At 37.8% G+C, this 22,025-nt stretch overlaps 4 protein-coding genes across 6 annotated transcripts; 1 reads left to right on the top strand and 3 right to left on the bottom strand.

Annotated features, from left to right (window-relative positions):
* Positions 1 to 3: 3 nt before the first annotated feature.
* Positions 4 to 6,489, bottom strand: LOC113700147 (nuclear matrix constituent protein 1-like). 2 transcript variants are annotated; one of them, XM_027220651.2, is made up of 8 exons: positions 5,839 to 6,489; positions 5,106 to 5,315; positions 4,559 to 4,812; positions 4,145 to 4,415; positions 3,981 to 4,064; positions 1,478 to 3,525; positions 945 to 1,209; positions 4 to 505 (listed from the first exon to the last, which is right to left on the bottom strand). In XM_027220651.2, exons 1-8 carry the CDS (start codon positions 6,082 to 6,084, stop codon positions 281 to 283), a joined length of 3,603 nt encoding a protein of 1,200 aa, XP_027076452.2. In that variant the 5' UTR covers positions 6,085 to 6,489; the 3' UTR covers positions 4 to 280. The 2 variants fall into 2 exon arrangements, with proteins under 2 accessions (XP_027076452.2, XP_027076453.2); XM_027220652.2 differs by lacking the exon at positions 4 to 505 and having other exon boundaries at positions 942 to 1,204; positions 5,839 to 6,426.
* A 4,714-nt stretch (positions 6,490 to 11,203) lies between these two features.
* Positions 11,204 to 13,751, top strand: LOC113698062 (transmembrane ascorbate ferrireductase 2-like). The gene is made up of 5 exons (XM_072057172.1): positions 11,204 to 11,324; positions 11,430 to 11,639; positions 11,889 to 11,937; positions 12,956 to 13,155; positions 13,323 to 13,751. The coding sequence occupies exons 2-5, from the start codon at positions 11,496 to 11,498 to the stop codon at positions 13,626 to 13,628; spliced, it is 699 nt and encodes a 232-aa protein (XP_071913273.1). The 5' UTR covers positions 11,204 to 11,324; positions 11,430 to 11,495; the 3' UTR covers positions 13,629 to 13,751.
* Positions 13,752 to 14,151: 400 nt separating this feature from the next.
* Positions 14,152 to 18,181, bottom strand: LOC113698061 (uncharacterized). 2 transcript variants are annotated; one of them, XR_003450089.2, is made up of 8 exons: positions 17,490 to 18,181; positions 17,170 to 17,319; positions 16,237 to 16,601; positions 15,487 to 15,987; positions 15,243 to 15,392; positions 15,044 to 15,140; positions 14,860 to 14,914; positions 14,152 to 14,501 (listed from the first exon to the last, which is right to left on the bottom strand). XR_003450089.2 is itself a non-coding variant. In XM_027217731.2 (7 exons), the coding sequence occupies exons 1-7, from the start codon at positions 17,983 to 17,985 to the stop codon at positions 14,439 to 14,441; spliced, it is 1,971 nt and encodes a 656-aa protein (XP_027073532.1). In that variant the 5' UTR covers positions 17,986 to 18,181; the 3' UTR covers positions 14,152 to 14,438. The 2 variants fall into 2 exon arrangements, 1 of the variants encoding a protein (XP_027073532.1); XM_027217731.2 differs by having other exon boundaries at positions 15,243 to 15,987.
* Positions 18,182 to 18,737: 556 nt separating this feature from the next.
* LOC113698063 (cyclin-B1-2-like) lies at positions 18,738 to 21,148 on the bottom strand. The gene is made up of 4 exons (XM_027217733.2): positions 20,919 to 21,148; positions 20,675 to 20,775; positions 19,298 to 19,398; positions 18,738 to 19,021 (listed from the first exon to the last, which is right to left on the bottom strand). Exons 1-4 carry the CDS (start codon positions 21,045 to 21,047, stop codon positions 18,921 to 18,923), a joined length of 432 nt encoding a protein of 143 aa, XP_027073534.1. The 5' UTR covers positions 21,048 to 21,148; the 3' UTR covers positions 18,738 to 18,920.
* Positions 21,149 to 22,025: the final 877 nt, after the last annotated feature.

A 22,025-nucleotide genomic window follows, 5' to 3' on the forward strand; every position in this document is an offset into this window, starting at 1 on the left:
CAATTAAGTAAATCATGAAATCAAAGTTAAGAAACACCGGTTCACTGTTTGTACATAGTGGTCAAGATCACTACAGTTATCGACATTTCAATTGTCAATCAATAGAGGCCCCCACATCCTAATAATAACAAAAGGGCAAAACCAAAATACTCTCATCTAAATTGGATGGCGTCATTGACTAACTTCCTAAAATAATGCACACTACTACTACTACTACACAAAAGAGACCTCTAGGCAGCAAAGGTAGAGAACTCCTGGGGAACATTTGGGGCATGCACTGTCATGTTGTAAGGAAATTCCACACTTTCTTCGCAACGGATGCTTCACCAGGGTGATCAAACTCGTCCACCTCATCATCCTCTTCGTCTTCGAGAGGTTGACCTTTGTTCTCCACATATCTGTCCTCTCTCGCCCTTTCTGGGGTCCCATTTACCTCATCCCTCGTATCAAACTCAACTTCAACAGTGTCACTGACACCATCTTGAGCAACTGTTGCATCTTTTAACTGTCACAAGAGGGTAGAAATGGATCCGTGTTAGCAATAAACGTAACTACAAACTGCATGTGATCCTCCACATGATCAAATCGATTTTCATCAGGGTTCCTCAATACCCCTCTTACCATTGCTACAAGAAACATATTGAAAGAAAAATGATGGACAGCCTGGACAAGTGCCTACAGAAGAAGGTGTGCATAGAAAAGTATAAACAAAATCCTCATCATTCAGTTCCCTACTCCAGAAGGGTTTAGGGCAGCCAATTTCCATTTTCTCTAAAGCCTATCGGCATTCCAAACATTTCTGGCATCAACACCAAACAGAATTTCCAGTTCATGGCAAACCATCTCAAGGCTTCAAATACATAATCTAATGCTCAGCAAGAGCAATGGGTCACGCGCACACGTGTGTGTGTGTGTGTGAGAGAGAGAGAGAGAGAGGGGGGTACCATAACAGGACTGTCTGCTGAAAACTCATGGGCAGTAGGGATGCTTTTTATCTCACCACCATCTCCTTTAGCACCCTCAGAAGCAGAGCCTGCAGCATCAGAATCTCGAATTTCTTCCACCGAAATCCTAGCAACTTCAACATTATTGGAATGTGTGGCTTTAGAACCAGTTATTTGTTCTACATGACTACTATGTCCACCAATTTCTCTATCTTTCTCCTTGCTGGGATCAGACAAGACTCCATTAGCAGCTGCTGCAGCTGCACTGGACCACAACAAATGCCTTTTCAGTATTTAAGATTGATGGTTGAAGGATGAAACAAAAGGCAGGGGATGGGGTGTAACACAATGCATGTGAAATAAGAAAGATGGCAAAGAGATGTTATTTGTCATTAAATTAAACTCGTGAATGAAAACTGGTGGTCCAAAAAACAGGATCTGGAATTCCTGTAGCATCTGGAGTCTAATTTAGTTTTCAAAAGGTCACAAACCAGACACAAATAAATACTATACGTTCAAATAAAGCAACATACCTTCTAGGTCGCCGGAGATTGTATCGTTTTTCACCAAGAGTTTGAACAGGTGGTGCTACTCTTCGTCTCCTTTTCCGGTGCCCTTCACCGGTGACGCTACCAGAATATCCACTATATTCACCATCATGCTCGCTGGGGGTTGCTTGTGATGTTTGTGTGAGGTTTCTCTTTCTTCCGTTTACCGCTGCTCCTGATTCTCCACGACTTTCTTCGTTAACAAAAATATTGCCATTAACACGCTGACCATCGCTCTCAACAAAAGCATCCTCATCAATAACCCTGCGGCGGTCTGCAACAGACACCTTCCCAGACCCTTCTCTATTAATTTTAGGCCTCCCTCTCTTACCATGTCTCCTCTTCTGTACCTTTGGATTAGAATGCTGGGACCTACGGTCATTAACTGATGGATCTGGACCAGCTTCGAACTCCCTGGTGCTGTTGTCAGACTGAATTCTTTGGATATCAAGAGAATCTTCTGCAACTCCAAAAGAAATTTTCGGTTCATTTTCACTGCTCGGCAATGTTTTTCGTGATTCTACATTAACAAGACTCCCAGGCAAGGAAGCTCCGTCAGTCAGACCTCGAGCAGCAGTAAATTCAATCTTTTTGCCGGGCGAGAATCTGAATATGCTTGAAGTACACTTTCGAAGCCATGATATAGTCCCACCAGAAGCTGGGGAACCTAATTCAACTGCGCTGGGGGATATCTCTATATTTTCTGTCTCAGAATTGCCATGAGCAGCCCCCCTCAAATAATTCTCAGCTATTTTTGGCAGCACAGGTGCCTCTAGATTGTTGATCCCATCCAAAGATTGAAGATCAGATGTCACAAACTCACGAACTAATTCTGCACAACTTTCGCAACTCTTCTGCTTGTCAACAAAAGCAACAAATCTTTCTCTTTCTTTGACAAGTTGTTCTCTCTGATCTTTCAACTTCTTACTAAGAACAACAAGCTCATCAATATCCTTGCGCATTTCACCATGCTGCACCTCAAGCTGCTTCTTGTTTGCAAAAATTTCCTGCTTTTCATTCTCTAAGGCATGTCTTTTGACCTTCAACTCTTCCATTTCTTGATGGATTGCATTCTTGAGATTATTGATGTTGTTAAGTTCCCTTTCTCTGTCTTGTTCAAAAAAATTCTTCATCTCATGCAGTTGATTCTCCATCTCTTCCTGCTTCTTCTGCATATCAGACTCAAGTTCCCTTTTCCGGATTTCAAAATCATCCAGCATTTTGCTTCTCTGACTTTCAGTTTTTTCAGCTAGTATAGTCCTTTCATGCTCCATTGTGGCAGCAAATGAATGCCTAGCCACTTCAAGAGATTCCAACTCTCTTCTAACATAATTCTCAGTTTCCAATTTCTCATTTTTCAACCTTTCCTCTTCAGCCCATCTCATTTTTTCAAAGTAGTTTTTCTGTTCGGCAAAATCAGCAAGTTCTTTCTTAACCTCAGTTTGTTTCACATCCAGCTCTTCCCAGTCTTTCTCAAATCTTAATCTTTCCTGCTTCAAATCCTCAGCCTCCTTTAGCAGCAATTCACTTTGGAGCCTACATTTGTCTATCTCTTGTTTGAGTTCTAACTGTAGCCGAGCATGTTCAGATCTTTCATCTACAGTTACTTTCAGCTGCTCCATTTCTTCACGAATCTTCAATTGCTGGTTTTCTATATCAGATCTTGTTTTCTCAAGCTCAATCTTGAGAACAAGCAAACTCTCTTTTTCAGCAAGAGTTTGCTTCCTCTCAGTCTCCGTGTCCTTTTCCTCAACTTTCAAGGACTTTTCCCTTTCTTTCAAAGCTTTTAACTTCAATTCAAGTTCATTCTCTCTCTCTCTCACTTTCTCTGATTTCTTCTCCAAAGCCTGTTCTCTTTTCCTGATTTTCTCTTCCATGTGTTTAAGTTCAGCTTCCTTCTTGAGCACTTCAGCTGCCTTATTTTCCATGTCCAGATACAAAGATTTCCTTCTCTGTTCCATCTCCAATTCAAACTCCTTTTCCTTTGTATCCAAGGTTGTCTTGTGTTCATCTAACAGTTTCTGAATTTCCACCTGAAGACACACCCATGGTAAAAGAAAAAGTCAAAAGCATGACTATGGCATACATAAGAAAATACTTTCCAGCAGGCAGTACCAAAAAGAAGCAGGAGGAAGCAAAATAAGGTCTACAAACATTATAATTGCATTAGAACCCTAATCATACTAGATCAGTTTCTACAATGGTCCAGGAAAAGATTTAATAAAGAAAACAACAGAGTTCAAAATTTACATGTTCCAAAACTGAACCAACTCCAAGGATCAATTTTGAAAGAGTATTGAACAAACAAACATGACTAAAAGCATGAAAAGCTTTGGTGCTAAAAATCACTATCTATTTACAAACTACTTAAACTACACAAAGCCACAGCAGTAAAACAAAGATAAGAGTATGTCCTACCATCAAATGTCTCAATGTTAAACTGGCAAAGGCAATCAGGTAAACAAATAAACAAAGTACAAGTACTCACTTTCTCTCTCATATTTAGCTTTTCCTCTAGTTCAATCAATTGCTTCTCCTTCAATTCCAAGCTATTTCTCGTTGTATCAGCTTCCTGCAACAAAGTAAACACAGATAAAACAAAAAAGGACCAATTAAGGATTTAAAAGTAGGCAAGACGAGAAAGAAACTTACCTTCTCCATCGAAGACAGACTTGCTTGGCGGCGGCTCATGTCTTCCTCTTTTTCCTTCAGACTTAAATTGGCTACATCAACCTTCTTCTGCACAACTTCAAGTTCTTTCTGTTTCTGCTTCCACAGATTATCATACTCATTTGCCCTCTTCTCTCTCTGATTAAGCAACCTTCGAAGTTCAGCAAGTCTTTCTTCTCCCTCCTGTAACTTTTGTTCCCACTCTCGCAAGTCTTCCCTTTGTTTGGACAAAGATGACTCATGCATGTCACGCCTGGAAAAAGAGGAGAAATTATCAGTGAGAAACAACATATTATTGTCATCGTAAGGAATTCACCAGTCAATTAAGAGAACCCGAACAGATTCACGAGACACAAAGATAAAGGAAATGAAGCATTTGTAAACAGTGAAACATACTCTGCAGCAAATGATGACCGCTCCCGTCGAAGTGCAATTTCTTGAGCCACCAATTCCTGAGACTTCCTTTCAATTTCTGAACTCTTTCTGTTCACCTCAGCAAGCTTGGCATCTGTTGCATGCAATTTCGCTTCTACCTCCAAAGATTTCTGTTCAATGCTAGCAACCAAAGATTCTGCTTCAGCCAATTTTGAATCAGCTGTGAATTTAATTTCAGCATATTCCGAACGCATCTCGCGTAGGGCTTTCTCTAACTGCAGTAATTAACAACCAACAATAACCTTGACTAAGAATAAGGGTCATAACCATGTACTTAAATGAAAGCATAAACTTAATATCGCTTCCTAATCTTTTGTAGTTAAGCATGAAAATAGGTGGTCAAAAATGTATAAAACTTCCCCAAAGTGTCGCCAAACTACTGAAAAAAGTGTCAAAGAAAATAATCTTCTGAAGGCAAAAAAAAATCAGCATGGACTAGTAGAAAATTCTTCAAAAAGGAAAGAAGAAGATATCAATTACAAATGAAATAGCAAAGAAGAAATCATACATCAAGCACACACTGCTTCTCAATACCCAATGCATTCCTCAAATTCTCTTCACGCTTCTCCACTTCAGTGATGGCAATGAAATGTGCAGATTTCTCTCTTTTATATGCATCATCCAAATCTGCTAAAGCTCGCTTTAGTTCTTCATACTTGCAAGTCCACTCCTTTTTTTCAATCAATAGGAGGCCCATATTGTACTGGTATTCCAAAAGCTGTGAACAAATCCACCAGTCAGGCCGAAAAAAAAAAGGGTATATAACACAATCAAGGTTCATTTTTAATCTCCCAGGACAGCCTAAAAGAAACTTAATGTGCATAACCAGATTGCAGTAAACAAATATACAGACGGAATCAAATGCAGAATCAGAAGCATACGAATTGCAGGTTTAAAACCATAACTGGCATAAAATCACAGCATCTAGTCACTGGAGATAACTCCTACAAGGTAATACAACGTAGAGTGCAGGTGCATCAAAACGAAGCTCTGCACCATTAAGGAACTCAAATACTACTAGAACATTGGTCCTACAACAGTCACATAGTTAATCATTTTTATCTAACACATTAAGATAAAGCCAATTGCACTAAAAAAAAAACCAAGAAGGTCACAAGATCATTAAACTATCGGTAAATCGCACAAAAACTCAAAGCAAATCACTCTAACCCAACAAGAAAAAAAGAACAAAAAAAAGAAGTAAATTTGCATTTGCTGGTGAAGTAAATGCTCTTACTCACCTCATTTTCAAGCTTGCTAAGCTTGTCGCAAACCGCTTCCTTATCCAACTCCGCATACTTTTCAGCAGCCAAACTGTCGGGAGTAGATTCAATAAAAAGCAACCCTTTGTCCTTCCCAACAGTAGTCTCGCCATTTCTAGGGCTGGAATTGCCTGGTGCAGAACCAGACGCAATTGCCGACCCATTCTGTTCCCTCCTCGGATTGAGCGACCACCCTGACCATGGCTTCCTCTGCGGCGTAAACATCGCTTAAATTTCCGAAATTGATCCTCTGGAATTCCTCAAACTCCAGATCGCGGAATTCAGGAACAACTTCATAAGAAGAACAAAGTCTGAGTTTTTACAGTAAATTCGACAGTCCGTTAGTATCAGCAAGGATGAAAGGGAAAGGAAAACCCCTTAAATTGTGAAGTAAACAACACAAAAAACCCTAGCCGGACGTGAACAGAGTTCCCAAACTCCGGCCAATATGAAAGGGGTGAAACCCGATAACGTCTCAAAACCAACTTCCACTATTACTTTCTCTCTCTATCTCTCCGCCTTTTTTTCCAGAGCCACCTTTGTGGTGTGCGCGGATGCTTCACGTTCTTTCCCTTTTTTATTTTTGCTTTGTTTTTTAAGTCCTCGTGATGGCCCTACAGCAGCTCCGATATGTGAATTTACCTCCGCTCTCCTCATTTTATGCTGTCTTTTATCCGTTAATCAGGGATATTTTTGGGAATTCGCTCGGCCGCCTTTCGGTTACAACGTGGGGTTCCGACAGTTTTCTCGTAGAGTGACGAAAGGGTCCCCGGATTGGTCAAGTCACTACTGAAACGGGGGATGGTAAATTTGGGGAACTGCGGGGATGAGATGGTCATTGAAGGAAAAGGAATATACTGAATTGAAATGCCAAGGTGTTGATGTGCTGGTTGGATCAGGTCAGGAGCTTTGGGAATGAGGCGCCTGGCTTACGCTGCAGAAAAGCAAAAGCGGGGATAAGTACCTCATTCTTTCTTTCTTCTTACAAGTAATCGGTAATCTAATCTCCTGTGTCCCATGTGGCTTCAATGGGGGCTCGTGATGGGGCGGGCCGGGCTGGGCTGGCTGGGAACTTCCTGTTTTTCTCCATGCTCATTTCTTTCTCTTCTTTATTTGTTTTTTTTTTTTTGTCTGTAAGCCCCTTTGCTCATTTCTTGTTTCTGTCTTTTTTTTTTTTAAGGTTGTTACTGTCTTTTTCATTAATAAGACTTTAAATGAGTCATATCTTTTATGGCTTGGGGATCAAGTAATAATTAAATAATGAATTCTAGTCGAAATCAGCAAAATAAATTATTGTGAAGCAAGTACCAATTATGTCTGTTCTATGATAAGTCAGTTGTAATGAATTGTGATTAGATTGGACTATCGGAAGTGTTAATTTATGGGAAAATCGTCCAAAACGCGCAAGGCACGTGATCATTTTTTAAGGGTAAATTTATCAAATTATATTTTATATAATCTCATCTATAGTTCTCCACATTTTATAAAATAAATTTTTTCATCCCTCACATTTCACAAAATGAATTTCTCCATCCTTCACTTTTCAAAAACTAAAATTTTCATTTCTCACTAGTTATGTGCATGAATACATTTTTTTAAACACATATATATATATATATATGTCTATTTGATTTTGCTTAATAATAATAGCATAAATACATGTATGTAATTGGGCCCAACTTGTGGGCTATCTTTTCTTTTTGTATGATTATGACTAATATTTATCAATAGAACCTTAATATGCATATTCTTATTGTATTTTGATCGAAAATAGTTTTATTGGCCAACTTGACAATGAATGCAAGATTATTTACTAACTAATACTAGATGAAATCAATTGATCATGTATAATATATGGTATTCGTATTATTAAGTGAAATCAAATAGACACATACATATATTTATGCTTTTCGTATTATTAAACAAAATTAAATAGATATATACATGTGTTTAAACAAAATATATTCACACATTTTTTTTAGGGTTTCCCTCACATACATAGTTAGTAAGGGATGGAAATATTTATTTTTTGAAATGTGAGGGATGGAGAAATTCATTTTGTGAAATATGAGGGATGAAAAAATTATTTTATAAAATGTGAGGAACGAAAAAATTTGTTTTATAAAATGTGGAGGACTATAGATCAGATTATGTAAAATATAATTTAACAAATTTACCCTTTAAAAATGATCACGTGCCTTGCACGTGATGGATTCCGGCAAAAAAATGATCGAAAACCTAATTAGGGACTAAATTTGACCGATGTGAATATATAAGGGACATAAAATTACACTTTTAAAAGTGAATGATGAAAAAAGTCATTTTACAAAATGCGAAAGACGTTTTGGACGATTTTCCTTTAATTTATTGACTCTACATTTGAAGAAGTTTGAGCACAAAAGAGTTTCCTCTTTTTTTTTTTTTTTTTTTAGTTGTAACAGATTATGAGCTGTCACCCATAAAGGGTGACTAACATTAACTCCAACTTATATAGATCGAGGCCTCCTTTTAATCAAATATATTTATAAATGTATAATTAATATAAATGTATATATTATAAATGAATATTATATAAATGTATAAATTATAATTTATAAATATATATGATGATTATGTATAACTATATTAATATAATTAATATGAATGTATAAATGTATTAATATTATGTATAAATATATAATTAATATTGTTTATAATTTATAATTTTTATTGTTTAAATATTTATATATATTTATGCATTTATAATACATTTATAAATAAATATATTTATATAGTTATATAAAAATATATAAATGTATTATATTATATATAATACATAATATAAATATATTTACAAATGTAATAATTGTATATTATTATAAATGAATATTATATAAATATATAAATTAATTTATTATAAATATATAAATATATAATATTATGTATAAATGTATTAATATAATTAATATAAATGTATAAATGTATTAGTATTATGTATAAATGTATAATTAATATTGTGTGTTAATATTATGTATAAATGTATTATGTTATACATAATACATAATATAATTGTATATAAATATACATAAATATATATACATGAATGTGTAATATATATAATATGTATTATATATATTAAATATATAATATATAATATTTATATAAATGTATAATTACATATTTATATTAATATTAATTTATATGGTATATAATATTTATATAAATATATAAAAATATATTTTAAATAAAATAAAATATTTATAATATGTTTAAATAAATATGTAAATATATAATATATAAAATAAATTTTTGAGAGTGAGGGACTCATAAATTCAAAAAAAAATTTTGAGGTTACCGGCGGCGCCGGAATAGGTGACCGGCGCCGGGAGAGGTGGTGGAGGCTGTGTCTGGTGTGGTGGGTTGGGTCACTTGGGTGAGGGAGGAAGAAAAGTTTTTGAGAAATTTTTTGTGTATAGATTTTTGAAGTGTGTAGGTAAAAAACTTTGAAAAGTTTTTTGGGGTTCCTGTAGCAAAAGTTGTTAAAAAACTAGTAGCTAAAAAACTTGATAAAAAACTAGGGTGCCAAACAAGCCCTAAGTTTCCTTTTATCAAAAAAAAAATTAACACATAAGACGAGATTCCTCTTAATGATCTCCAATACAATATCATTTTATTAAACTCTTAATTAGATATATAACCAAGTGCAATATGCACCGCATCATAAAAACTAGGCTAAGAAGTCTTGATGACCCTTGAACCATTAGTGTGTAAAGTTTTAGCTCTTGAACAGTAATCAGGAAAATTTTGACCTATGATCTATCAAATGTGCAAACCATTGATCCTTCAAATTTCAACTGTTATCTTTGACGAAAACACTATCAAGTGCGATGGACGAGGAAAATCAAAGAACAATATAATATATCTCTATTTTCCATCTCTCTTTCTGAGTTGAATCTCGAAATGAAACCTAACAAGTAGAGGAGTTGGAGGAAATTTTTGCAAAAACCAGAAAGCTGCTGTTTTAATTAACCCACATGGGCTTCCATGTCCAGCCCACTCCAAGCCTTAACCAAAACCGCGATCCAAAGAGGAGCAGCAAACATTATCAATCAACACAAGTTGGTTCAGTTTGCAAGAATAAGTCACTTCTTCACAAAATATTATGTGTTCGAATTCTGTTGCCGATGTGATAACTGTGTTGGTGGGAGATCTATAAGTACCTCTATAAGCAACTTATGGTCCTGGAGGCCGAATCAGTGACCAGAGTTGAATCTACCCTTTTTTTTAACAAAAAAAAAAAAAAAGCATTATCAACTTCGTTATGGCATCCTAGATAGAGGAAACCCTTGAAATATCTACAACAAAGCAACATGTACCAAAACCATCCTGTAATGTTTTAATGATACCACAAATAATTCGTTCCCTTAAGTCAAGAACTAAAGAATTCTTCCAGAAACATCTAAATTAAAAGATCTTATACTTGAAAATAAAAAAAAATCTAGATAAAATTGCAGAAGGTGTAGCCTTTAAGCACAACAACGAGTTAAGGGTTTTACAAAAAGAGAAAGACAAAAAAAAAAAATTAAAAGATAACAAAAAATTTAGAGAATAGAGGAAGAAAAAAATATGAAAAGAAGAGTGAGTGAAAGAGCGTCAAGACAAAATGTCTCTCAATGGCCCTTGATTTTATGTTGTCATGTCGCATTTGATGGTGTTTCCGTCAAACATGACGGTTCAAATCAACAGAAGATCAACGATTTTCACTTTTGATATATTGAGCGTCAAAAAGGGTATAAAACTTTATGCAACTAAAAGTTTAAGGGTTAGCGAGACTTTTTGCCCTAAAAACTAACAATTGAGCACCCTAAGGGATTGTCCTTTGAATATACATACCACTAATTAATTGCCCCTGATAATGTTACTTCTCTAACCAACTTCGAGTTGCTCACTAAGTGAAATATAAAGTACAAGTGAAATACAAAGGATATGCAGCACCCGTTCGATCTAAATAGGATTCTCTCCCTTCAGCCCTTTTTGATCCAATTAGGCCCTTTTTAGTGTAGGATAAATTAGGAGTAGGAGTTGCTGATTGACCCCAAATACATAACATATACATACATATATATATGTATATATGTATATATCACTGTTCTAAAAGGGTAACACTCCAAATGGGCTGATTTCAGAGGTAAAGGATTACATGCACAGTCCAGTGTGGCGTGGGGTTGGGATGTCATTGGGCTGACTTCACGAAAGCCCGATATGCATGTCCGTGTGCAAAGGCCCAGACGACCGACAACGCATAGGATTAAACTCGGCCGACGTTGAGCGGGGTTAAGAGCTTACGACAAGAGACGTAAGGTAGAGTGGACTTTTTTGGGAGTCCAGCGTGGCACATGAAAGTCTAAAACTGATGCTCCCTCGTTGCTACTGTGAAGAACGAAAGACTCTTGGAAATCCAGAGAGAGACGTGGTGACCACATCCTGTATATTCTTTTCTTCAATAGAAGATCAATTCTCGTGAAAAATTTATTGTCCTACTAATTCTCAGAGCTTTTTTGCTTTTTTTTTTTTTTTTGTGAAAACCCTAGTCTCTGTAAAAATCTGTAATAGGCAACAGAAAATTCAAATTCAACTCTTTAGTTTAATACGGGAAAATGGCGGTACCGGTTGTGAGATTTCCGATCTACGGAGTGGTGAGGATACTGGGGATAGCAGTGACAGTAACAGTGCTAACGTGGACGGTTCATTACAGAGGAGGATTGGCCCTCGTCTCCACCAATAAAGACCTCATCTTTAATGTAATTACTATTCCACTTCTATCTAATGTTTTTTCCTTTTCCTTTTCCTTTTTTGGGGAATTCCCGAAAATTTCAATTATTTCTTTCTTCCAATTATCGACTTATTTGCCACCTGCATTCTATGAATCAAGCACCGGTGGATCCTTTTATTGTTTCTTTTGGGCTTTGAGGGGTTTTAGCATTGAGTTTTGTCCTCTATGGATTGTTCCGGATTGTTTATTGAATTTTGGTTTTTCATGTTTTGTTCAGGTTCATCCAGTTTTGATGGTGATTGGCCTGGTACTTCTAAACGGTGAAGGTGAGAATCTTCGTTTGAGTACTGAACTAAGGAGTAATCGACCTCTCCCATATTAATCCTATCCTGATTTGTTCATTATTGATTCATTTCATTCATCATGTATTCAGGAGCACGCATCTGTACTGCTTTCTGATATCTTCGCAAGTAATTGGAGGTTTAGTTGTCATCATTTGTGGAGGCCTATTAGCTATCAGATCAACACCTTAAATCGAAAGGCTAATGTTTAATTTTATTGAATCTTCAATTTAAGAAAAATTTGGTAACTGGTAATCACATTAATCCTGAACACGTCTAATTTGTTGCAATGTTGGAGGCTGCCTAATGCCTAGACTTACGGCTGGTTGATTTGCATTTCTATTTCTTAAGTTTGTTGAGTCATTCACCGATATTACAGTCTCCCAGCTAAAAGATGAAGTCTAGATAGCATTTGTAGTCGAGGCCTGATAAGGAATGTGCTGTATCTGTGGTGATATCCGGGCTACAAGTTGGCACCTGAATGACTTGCATTGTCGGGTCATTTCCCAATGGGTCATTTTTGGGAGTTAAGTTATGAACCCCAAATAGGTGTCGTAGAACAGGCTTGGTACGCAATGTACATCATCAAAAGCCTAATTTGGACACCCATACCATGTCTTTTGCTAATCTCTGTCAATCTGCATCAAATTCTGTTTTTCTAGTTTTAATGTTTGTGTTTTTCATGTGGATGACTAACTTCCTGAACCATTAAGGCAAACTTTTCCGTGATAAGTAATAGTTTTTCTCAGAAGTTTCAGAAATTTACACGCAGCTATATCATCAAGTTATTAAAGAAACTGCTAAGAACTTTATAAGAACTATTCCCAGTTTGTCAGATATCTATATTTATGTCAGTTGTCATGAATATTCTTGAGGCTTGTCTGTTAATCTGGTGATGGATATCGCTTTTTCAAATGTGTTGGCTTGTAATACTTCTTAATGTAGTCTACGTAGCTGATGTTGTCAGAAATGTGGTTTTTAATTACTTTGTCAATTCTTGCAGCTATGCTGGCATACAAGACAGTCCCCGGAACAAAAAGCTTCAAAAAATTAGTTCACCTCCTCCTGCAATTCTTGGCCCTCTCTTTTAGTGTAATTGGCTTATGGGCTGCATGGAAGTTTCACAATGACAAAGGAATCGACAACTTCTACAGTCTTCACTCGTGGCTGGGTTTAGCTTGTCTTTTCTTGTTTGCCATTCAGGTGCTTCTAGGAGCTTTTTGTTTTGCCTTCCCATTCACCCACCCTCTCACCCCCCAGCCCAAGTCCACATCTGTTTCCTCCTTTATATTCTCCTAAAATTTGCACCATGATTGTTGATGGATTAGTATTTCATGACCGCATATTAAATATTACGTTCTGTAGTGCAGTGGGCTGCTGGATTTGTAACGTTTTGGTATCCAGGTGGTTCAAGGAACAGCAGAGCTAGTCTGCTGCCATGGCACGTGTTCTTTGGCGTCTATATATATGCGCTTGCTATTGCCACTTGCACTACTGGTATTCTAGAGAAGGCTACATTTCTTCAAACCAACCAGATCATGTCACGCTACTCCAAAGAGGCATTGTTGGTAAACTCTTTAGGGATCTTGATTGTTGCTTTGGGTGGTTTTGTAATTCTTGCTGTCATCTCACCCGCTAACGGTAAAAGTGACGTTACAAAAAGCACAGTGGAGTAAGCATTAACTGGAATGCTTTTGAAACCTTTGAGGCTTAACCTGCTTCGTGCCTTTGGGGTGAATTTGTAAAGAATAGAAAGTTTTCAGGGTTGATATTGCAATAAACATTTCATTGGCTGCCAAGCGGATGGTATTAAATACAGGATTGAGTTCTGCCAAGCCAGGTACTCACTGCACTGAGATTCCAGCAAGCTTCACGCCTCCGCATTCCGCACCTTTGCCCGTATCAGGCAGGTGTGCCTTCATGCATGACCTTCGACGCAAGTGCACCTGGTTTCCTTGCTTCTGCCTCTACGGTTTCCAGCGTCCATTCCGCACCTTTGCCCGTATCAGGCAGGTGTGCTCCGGCGATTTTTTTTTTTCTTTCAAAAAAACTCTTGTACATTTAAAACACCAAAAATAGGCAGGATGTTGCAGTCTTTCCGTGGTTAAACTCAGCGACGTATCTCAAATCTACGAAAAAGTGATGTGCCCCGGAAATAGTCTACCGGCGGATAGAATCTTAAACTAAGGACTTTGTGGAGAGCAAAAATTGCAAATTTCCTTAAAGAGGGCTAAAAAGCTCATAACAACGTTACATATTTTCCTAAAACTGCTCGGAGAGGCGGACGAAACGCACTCTTCACAGAGTCAGGTGAAAATAGAATCAAACCAAAAACATAACGTACATGGAAAAGACAACTCATTATTCCAAAAAAGAAATCAAGGAGAAACTAATTTGAAGTTGCTGAAGATTGCCAATATCTCTCTCTCATCCTCAAGACCCACCACTGAAGCTTCAAATAAATGTATAGTAGGTGTTATATTCCGCTATGTCCATAGATGTTCTCTGCGGTATTCTCGAACAATGACAGGTACGCTAGTGGGAGGTATCTGGAAATGTTTAAAGATTACGGGTTAGCATATTAAGGCAAAACGCCATTTGGTGCAAACATGCACAATGCCACTGAGATGAGGATATAGAGAGGGGAGGGAAGGGGGGCATCAAGGAAAAAACACCAGGATATGCCCACGTAAGGACACAGGACAAGATAATAAAGGAAACGGGGCCAGAGCAGACATCCTTGACTGCATACACAAACATTGTGGTGCAGCACATGGTTCTCAGTTGAGTTATTGCAAGCATGTACCCTAGTCATATTATAAGCAATCAGGGAAGACAACAAGTACTCTTTTCTTTCTTTTGTTTCTTGTGGCAAGTAAATCTATTCTAAAACTTACTAACACTTACCATACCATAATCTGTGATGATCATCGAAACATAATCTGATGGTGTTGCATCATAACTGTTACAATAAAATTAAACAATGAGCATACATAGGTTATGGATATGGTACCTGAAATCCATGCGATAACCACACACACACACGCACCCCACCTACCCCACCCCACAAAAAAAAAGAACCCTCACTTACATGAGGTTCAAAAGCTGCAAATTATCACTATTGGCCCAATCATCCAAAGAGTCAATTTCTTTCCTACCAGGAACCTTTGCAATCATGTCTGGATCACCTGCAGTGTAATAAGGGCAGCTGAATAGTAAGAAAAATGATGACACAGAGCTATATCACATTTTAAACGGATTCCATATGATTTGCAAAAGTAAATGCATACCAAGTTCATTAGAGCAAATTGAATCGAGCTGCACCCTTTCATGAAACTTATAGGCTTCACAACATATAAGTACTGGAACTCGGAACTGGTGAGCAACCATTGCAACACAAGCAGTGCCAACCCTCGAGTAAACCGTTCCATTAGACAATACTGAGGAAGCACCCAAAAATACTCGAGTAACTTCATGCATTATATAAGAAACAGCATTTATGTGAGTGTATGTACAGCTAATACCCTTTCCTACCAATCTGCGAAGTAACAGCTTCCCTTCAAGCTTTGGACGTGAATCCACCACCACAACACGGAAATTTTTGCCAAGCTCATGGGCGTGTATCAACAACAACTCAACAGCAGAGGATGATCCATATGTGAGAAGAACATCGCCATCCCTAATCTTTGTTACAGCATGTCTGACTATTACCTTATCAGCTAGAATTATCTTCTCATTGATAAATCGATCAATATCTGACAAAAGAATTGCTTTTGCCTCTGATTCAGACAAGGCCAAAGGTAATTTGGCAATTTTTGATTTAAGAAATCTAATAGCATTGCCCATACTGATTGAAAGGGGTCTGCACTCAATCAGAAAAGATACATAAGAATTTATTTTCGAAGTCAAGTCCCTAATAAGAGCTTTTTCAGGCGGTGTTGAGTAGTCTTTAATTGACTCTTGAAATGCTTGAAGCATAGCAATACAGCGTGCATTGCCACCAGATATATCACCAGCTAGATACCTCAGACCAACCTGATTATAGGTACATAAATCACAACTAGTGTCAGGTCAAGATCCCAACGAAAATAGGAAAAAGAAAATTTGAAAATTGTATTACACATCAGAGTTGATAACAGTTGCTGCCTCTCTAATGGAAAAAATGCGAATATTTAGCCAAAAACTTTCAAACATAAATATTTCCACAACCCCCCCCCCCCCCAAAAAAATAAAAATAAACTTCATAGTATTAGTATCCACAAAAGATAAGTTCTTTAGCCTCACCTTATAAACAGCAGGATGAACAGGATCTAGTTGAAACAGCTTCGATTCAAGTTCAGGGAGCCTTGTTCCATGTTCATACTGAGGTAAATGCCTAAACAGTTCAACCCTGTTCTTTGCTTCGGTCTGCTTAACAACAGATCGTTTCTTTGCCTTCTCAACTCGGCTCTTATCATCAAACTGCATACGGGGGTGAGGGACATCCTTCTTCCTGTCTTTGTCTTGTGGACGATCACTGCCTCTTTTTTCAGAAGCTGCAACAGGAGAGTTATCCTTCTTCTGTGGAGAAGCCTTTGCAGCCTTCCCTGGGTTTGCATTTGCTGAAGAACCCAAACCAGATGAAGCAGCTGGTGTCTTACTACCATCACCTGCCCAATAATTACCAAAAAAAAAAAAAATATTATGCAATTGCCTTCACGGAGCACAAAGGCAATGTATATACCAAGAAAAGGATGATTTTATTATACTTGAACACAACAATGACCCAAAAATACTATGCTATGATGAGCAGTGATATTGGTTTGGACAATATAAAGCTGATACTAATGACAGTTTATAAGATCACCTCGAAAATTAAGCACACAATGACAGCTATTGAGTACTTGAGTCACTAATTAATGAATAAATGTCTCATCACTGGCGTCAATAAGAATTCTATCAGAGTACAACAACAGAATTCATTAAAGTTCTCAGGTGGAGGGGAAGCTACTTCCCGAAACAACAGTCAAGGTTCTTTTTAGCTTGGAAAAAAAAAGAAGCTCAGTATCATTAGCTTAGTAAAGGCACACTCTTTGAATTAACCAGGAAACTGCATGAGAAAATGTACTTTCCAAAGAAAGTTAAGAGATCGAAAAAGCACTCTAAGTGCACACGGAAACCTTTGACAGGACTCGGAAGAAAAAAATCAAACTGGAACTTGATATACCAAATGCAGACCTTTAGTTGCAGCCTTTGCTGCTCGTTGAGCTTCTTGAATTGCACGCCTTTCTGCTTTTGTGGTCTGCTCTTTCAGTGGCTTCGAACTGGCCTTGGATCCCGTCTTCGATCGTTCCTTCTGCACTTCAACACCAGCTCCGCCATCTTTTTCTATATTTCGTCCAAAAAAAAATTAGCATCAACCACCCACGGAAAAAGATAAGGCAAGGCCATAGATGCCCAAAAACCGTGCCGAAGCTTGAAGAATAATGGTGAAATCCAGTATATCAATGGGAGGAGAAGATGAGAAAATATTTGCAAGGATAGAGGAGATAATTTACCTGTTATGCCAGGGGGCATGTTGACAATGGAGACGGTGGTTAAACTACTAGCCGGGAAATTATTCTGCTTAAGGGATGACATATCAAATCCACCAGCTGGCAGGGAGGAAGCAAATTTACCAGAATTGCTCCGGCGAGCAGTCCAATTAGGGGAGAGAGCATCGTCAGTGAACTCTGAGGCCGTGGGAGCGACAAACTCGGAGGGATTGTAGCTGCCGACGGGGATAGAGTCGCGAGCGGCACGCATAGGGGAGAGCGGGGCAGCAGGAGAGAAATGGGGCCCACGAGCAAGATCGGCGGAAAGGTGACGCGGCGGAGGAATCATCACCGGGGACAGAGAGTTGCCGGAGGGGGAGATGTCAGAGACAGGAGGGGAGGAGGAGGCGGGATGGGGTGGACCAGATTGGGACCGGTCGGGTGGTGCGCCGGGAGCGAAAAACCCGACTTGTCTGACCTTGGGGTCGCTCACGGCCCGCGGGACTCGGCGAGCTTCCATCTCTGCGGTTTAGGGTTTTGCTATTACCGCGTAGGAGCTGGACACCTAAGGTTTAGGTCAGTGGAGGTGGAGGAAGTGGCAGAGTGGCTTTTCAGGTGGAAGGAACATTTAGAGGAGATTGCTATGCTTTTGGATCAGGATGACAAGGAGCAGTTGATTACTCAAAGTTAGGAATTGGGACTTGGGAGGAAGAAAAGTGAACTGCAAAGTAAAAAAAAAAAAAAACAAATTCAATGGTGATGAGTGATTCACTTGTTCATGACTTGAACAACGCCTGGTTTGAGAGTTTTTGTAATTTACTTATTAAAATTTAACAGGAGAATGGTGGAATTTAAAAGGCGAAGGAAAATATGAATCCAAAATTTTTTAAGTTCAGATGTTTGGTAAGCAAGCACACAGAGGCGCATCCGGACCCAAAAAAATAATTAAAAAAAAAATGAAGAAGAAGAAGAAAAGAGACTACAGTCAAAATCTTTACGATTGATGGTCGCTTTTGAGATTCTAGCAGTTGCAGAGTGGGTAGGATTGCAAATTTTAAAAGACTTCCTCCTATCACTTTCTCGTCGCATTTGCGAGGGGAAAAGAGAACGTGATTTCTTTTTCTTTGTCTGACTCGCGAACAAGAAGGCTGCTGCAGGTGTCCAATCCAATCCAATGCTTGTACTGATTTTTTTTTTTTTTTTTTTTTTTTTCCAATCACCATCCAAACTTTAGGTCTGGGAGATTACCATGACCCAGAGAGACCTCAGCAATAAGGAAAGCCATAACTTAGGACCGAATTGTTCATCATTGCAACGTCGAATATGTTAAAAATTCCACGGACTAGCGTACAGTACAAGCAAGCCATGACATGAAAAGAAAGCAGCAGCTTCACTACATGAATAATAGTAGTACAGAAATCAACAATCGTCTTCCAATAATTCCAGCTAACTGTTTCATGTGAAACTGCGGCAGACTGGTCCCTTGGAAATTCCAAGACGCACTTCCATTCCATGATGCATGTCAGCCGGAGTGAAACTTTCAGAATCCCTTGGATCTGCCACGAACATTAGGGTGACTAGTAAGCAATATGAACCAATAAGAAGCCACAATCACAATCTCATACTAATCATTCCAGACAACTTTGAAATATTTCACACTGAAATCCCAATGAACCCGTTGGAAATCAAGTCAAAATTTTCAGCTATAACATCCAACTTTGTTTTTGGAGTTTGGAAGGGGGAAAATAACAAGAAAGATCCGCAAATATTTTAGAACAGACTTGTCTAAAGAGTTTAACAAAAAAAAAAACTAATCCAGTTGCTGTTCGTACCATTGAGATAATCCTCGAAGCCAAAATCTTCCAAAGACCCAGTCATAGCCTCTAACCCCAAATATGATGATGGAATCGCACCAGCTGGTCTTTGAAATCTCCTGAACAAAGATTATGAAAAGACAAAATGAGCTTCAAAGTTCCCATTAAAATGGTCTAATTATATATATAAAAAAAAAAAATACAAGGATGCTTCCTTTGAACTCTGTTGTTTTCTTGTATGTTTCATCGTTTCCACAGAATAAAGAATACATAACACGAGAAGGCTTTGGAAGACTATCCAAGTTGCTGAAGTTGATACAAAAGAATCATACAACACACGCAACTTATACTGCCCCAAAAACAGTTAAGAGAAAATTTCTCGAACATCAATCACCTCAAATATACATCATACACGCAAGATCGAAATAGATAAACTATTACTTTCATATTGAGACTAATATATATAAAGCACCAGCCTGATGGTAAAAGAAGCTGTCACATTATGTTTTGCATATTCTACCCCCATATGGTGAACCACTAAACCACCATGAAACTATCACAGCAACACTTATATTTTTCAAATTATTTCCAAAGTCATGACTACCAATAACTTGAAGATCTTTCTTCAAAATCATCTATTAATTTTTGTTAAAATATGCAGAGACATAGTGTGCTTCTCCCACTAATATTCAATAAGCACGGGCACAAGATGGTAAGAGCTGAATAGTTAAAGTGAGCCATCAACAAGAAGAATGTAGATGTTGCAAGAAACAATTGAAGATGCAATTTCACAGCCTGAGATAGAACCAACGTTAGAAAAGCCACTTTTTCCAACTCTAGACATTTCATGTGTGCAGTCAAGTAGCATGGCAAAAAGGAACATTATGGCATAAAGAAAAGCAATAAGAGGAAGCTGAACAGGGGGCCCAAAAAAAAACCCCCTCAATTGGTTTGTTTATGTCAAAAGGATCCAGGATTAATGATCTCGTTCCTGCACAAACCATCAACATTAATTCCTTATTCCCTCCAAAAACCCTCCTTTCTAAATTTTTGTAACCTTCAACAGTTTAAATTCATACTGCCACACAATAGAACCGTATAGATTGAGACACGCTACTCACTAAGCCCAGATCCAATTCAAACATTAGATATCATAAAGTTCATCGCCCCAATTTCTATTCGAATTTTAAGGTATAAAGCAAAGTAAAACACCGTCAAGCTAGCAACTTATTAACAAGCATAAATGACACAAATAATACTGAAAGAAAAGGGAAAAACCTAAATTGTAAAGAAGCCCTAAATCATCAATAAAACCCATTAATCACAGCCACTATATAACAAGACTGTAACTTTCAGCGAAAAAAAAAGCAAAAAAGAGATGAGAAAAACACAAACTTGGAGAGGATTTCTCGATCGAATTCCATCTTCAAAGGGAAAGCCGACCCGTAAGCGTTGGCCAGAATCTGCCTCTTCATCTGCTGCTGCCTCACGTGCGTCTAATGTCATTGAAATACACAAAAAATAAAATAAAAAAATGGCATCCAATCCATATATAAAAAGCTCGATGAAAATAAAATACTTAAAAAGCAATAATACACAAAACAATTGGTAATTGAACAAGGATAGAGAGGAATAGTACAGTATGATAAGCAGATTCAAGGGGATGCGATCCAACGATTTCCCCTTTGACGCTTTGGAGTCCGAATCGGAGCGTATCGAATTTGGGTTCCCCGATTTCCTGAGTGATAGTCTTCAACTGCTCTTCCATATTTGCTTTTTCCTCCCTTTTTCTTTGCTTGGTTTTTCTGTGTCTGCCTTCAGTTTCTTTAATACATGTCAGCAGCTAGGGGTATTTCAAAGAGGAGAGATTAGGAGGAAAACTTTGTAAACAAGAAAGGGTCGGCGGGCAGAGTAATACGGCGTCGTTCTTTAGGTGATTTCGGCCATTTTGAATGACTCTTGGCTTGTGTATGATCATGAGGCCCGTTTATATAAGGCCCTAAGGAAATTAAAGCCCAATTTTTAATGGGCTTGAGACACCTCGTTTTTCAGTTTTCATAGACGTGTATAATACCTGTTCAACCCGAACAGATTACGCATTCCACCTATGAACTAACCTGGTCCTTTCTTGTAGATGTGTTGTCCTTCGTTTTCCTGACACCAATATTTGGGCCAATCCAGAATAGATTATCCCTTAAACATTGGACCTGCAAAGAATAACATTGGAAAATATTCTGGCAAATATTAAAACAACTTTGTCCTCTTGCCGCATTCCTCCTATGGGTTGTTTAAATCCGAAGTTAAGACCCTAGTTGGGGAGAGGAGGGGGGGGGGGGGGGGAGCGGGGGAATTACTTTGATTAAGGCAAGAATGAAAAAAATTTAATAACCAATATGACAGTTTGTGTGAATTTTGTTAAAATTATATTACAACAATAACAACTCCTTTTTTTCCCTGTATTTTCAAGAAGTACTTGGCTTCATTTGAAATATGGGATCATATATAAACTAAGTGATGAGTGTAGACTTTAACAACTCAGGGGATAAAGTAAATGAACATGGGAATTTTCAGAAATTTAAAGGGTGAAATTATAGGACAAGGTTGAAAATTTAAAATTTGTTTTCAAGTCAATTTTGAAAATTCTTCAAAGTTGGGGAGGGTGCAATTGCCCACCTACACTTGAATGTGGCTCTATCACGGGCAATAATGTAGCTGCAATTTTAAGTTTTAACGCATACTTTTTAAG

Source organism: Coffea arabica, chromosome 7c (genome assembly GCF_036785885.1).
Source record: "Coffea arabica cultivar ET-39 chromosome 7c, Coffea Arabica ET-39 HiFi, whole genome shotgun sequence".
NCBI classification, from domain to species: domain Eukaryota; kingdom Viridiplantae; phylum Streptophyta; class Magnoliopsida; order Gentianales; family Rubiaceae; genus Coffea; species Coffea arabica.

Bases quoted from the DNA above. Each gene is read 5' to 3' on its own strand.
- LOC113700147 (XM_027220651.2), bottom strand. From the start codon at position 6,084: ATGTTTACGCCGCAGAGGAAGCCATGGTCAGGGTGGTCGCTCAATCCG. The intron at 5,316-5,838 runs GTGAGTAAGAGC...ATTTGTTCACAG, and splicing joins TTAGCAAGCTTGAAAATGAG to CTTTTGGAATACCAGTACAA. The intron at 1,210-1,477 runs GTATGTTGCTTT...GTTGTGGTCCAG, and splicing joins AATCTCCGGCGACCTAGAAG to TGCAGCTGCAGCAGCTGCTA.
- LOC113698062 (XM_072057172.1), top strand. From the start codon at position 11,496: ATGGCGGTACCGGTTGTGAGATTTCCGATCTACGGAGTGGTGAGGATA. The intron at 11,640-11,888 runs GTAATTACTATT...TGTTTTGTTCAG, and splicing joins ATAAAGACCTCATCTTTAAT to GTTCATCCAGTTTTGATGGT. The intron at 11,938-12,955 runs GTGAGAATCTTC...CAATTCTTGCAG, and splicing joins GGTACTTCTAAACGGTGAAG to CTATGCTGGCATACAAGACA.
- LOC113698061 (XM_027217731.2), bottom strand. From the start codon at position 17,985: ATGGAAGCTCGCCGAGTCCCGCGGGCCGTGAGCGACCCCAAGGTCAGA. The intron at 17,320-17,489 runs GTAAATTATCTC...GACGAAATATAG, and splicing joins CATGCCCCCTGGCATAACAG to AAAAAGATGGCGGAGCTGGT. The intron at 15,141-15,242 runs GTATGCATTTAC...ATTACACTGCAG, and splicing joins AATTTGCTCTAATGAACTTG to GTGATCCAGACATGATTGCA.
- LOC113698063 (XM_027217733.2), bottom strand. From the start codon at position 21,047: ATGGAAGAGCAGTTGAAGACTATCACTCAGGAAATCGGGGAACCCAAA. The intron at 20,776-20,918 runs GTACTATTCCTC...CAATGACATTAG, and splicing joins TTGAATCTGCTTATCATACT to ACGCACGTGAGGCAGCAGCA. The intron at 19,399-20,674 runs GTTTGTGTTTTT...ATCTTTGTTCAG, and splicing joins GATCGAGAAATCCTCTCCAA to GAGATTTCAAAGACCAGCTG.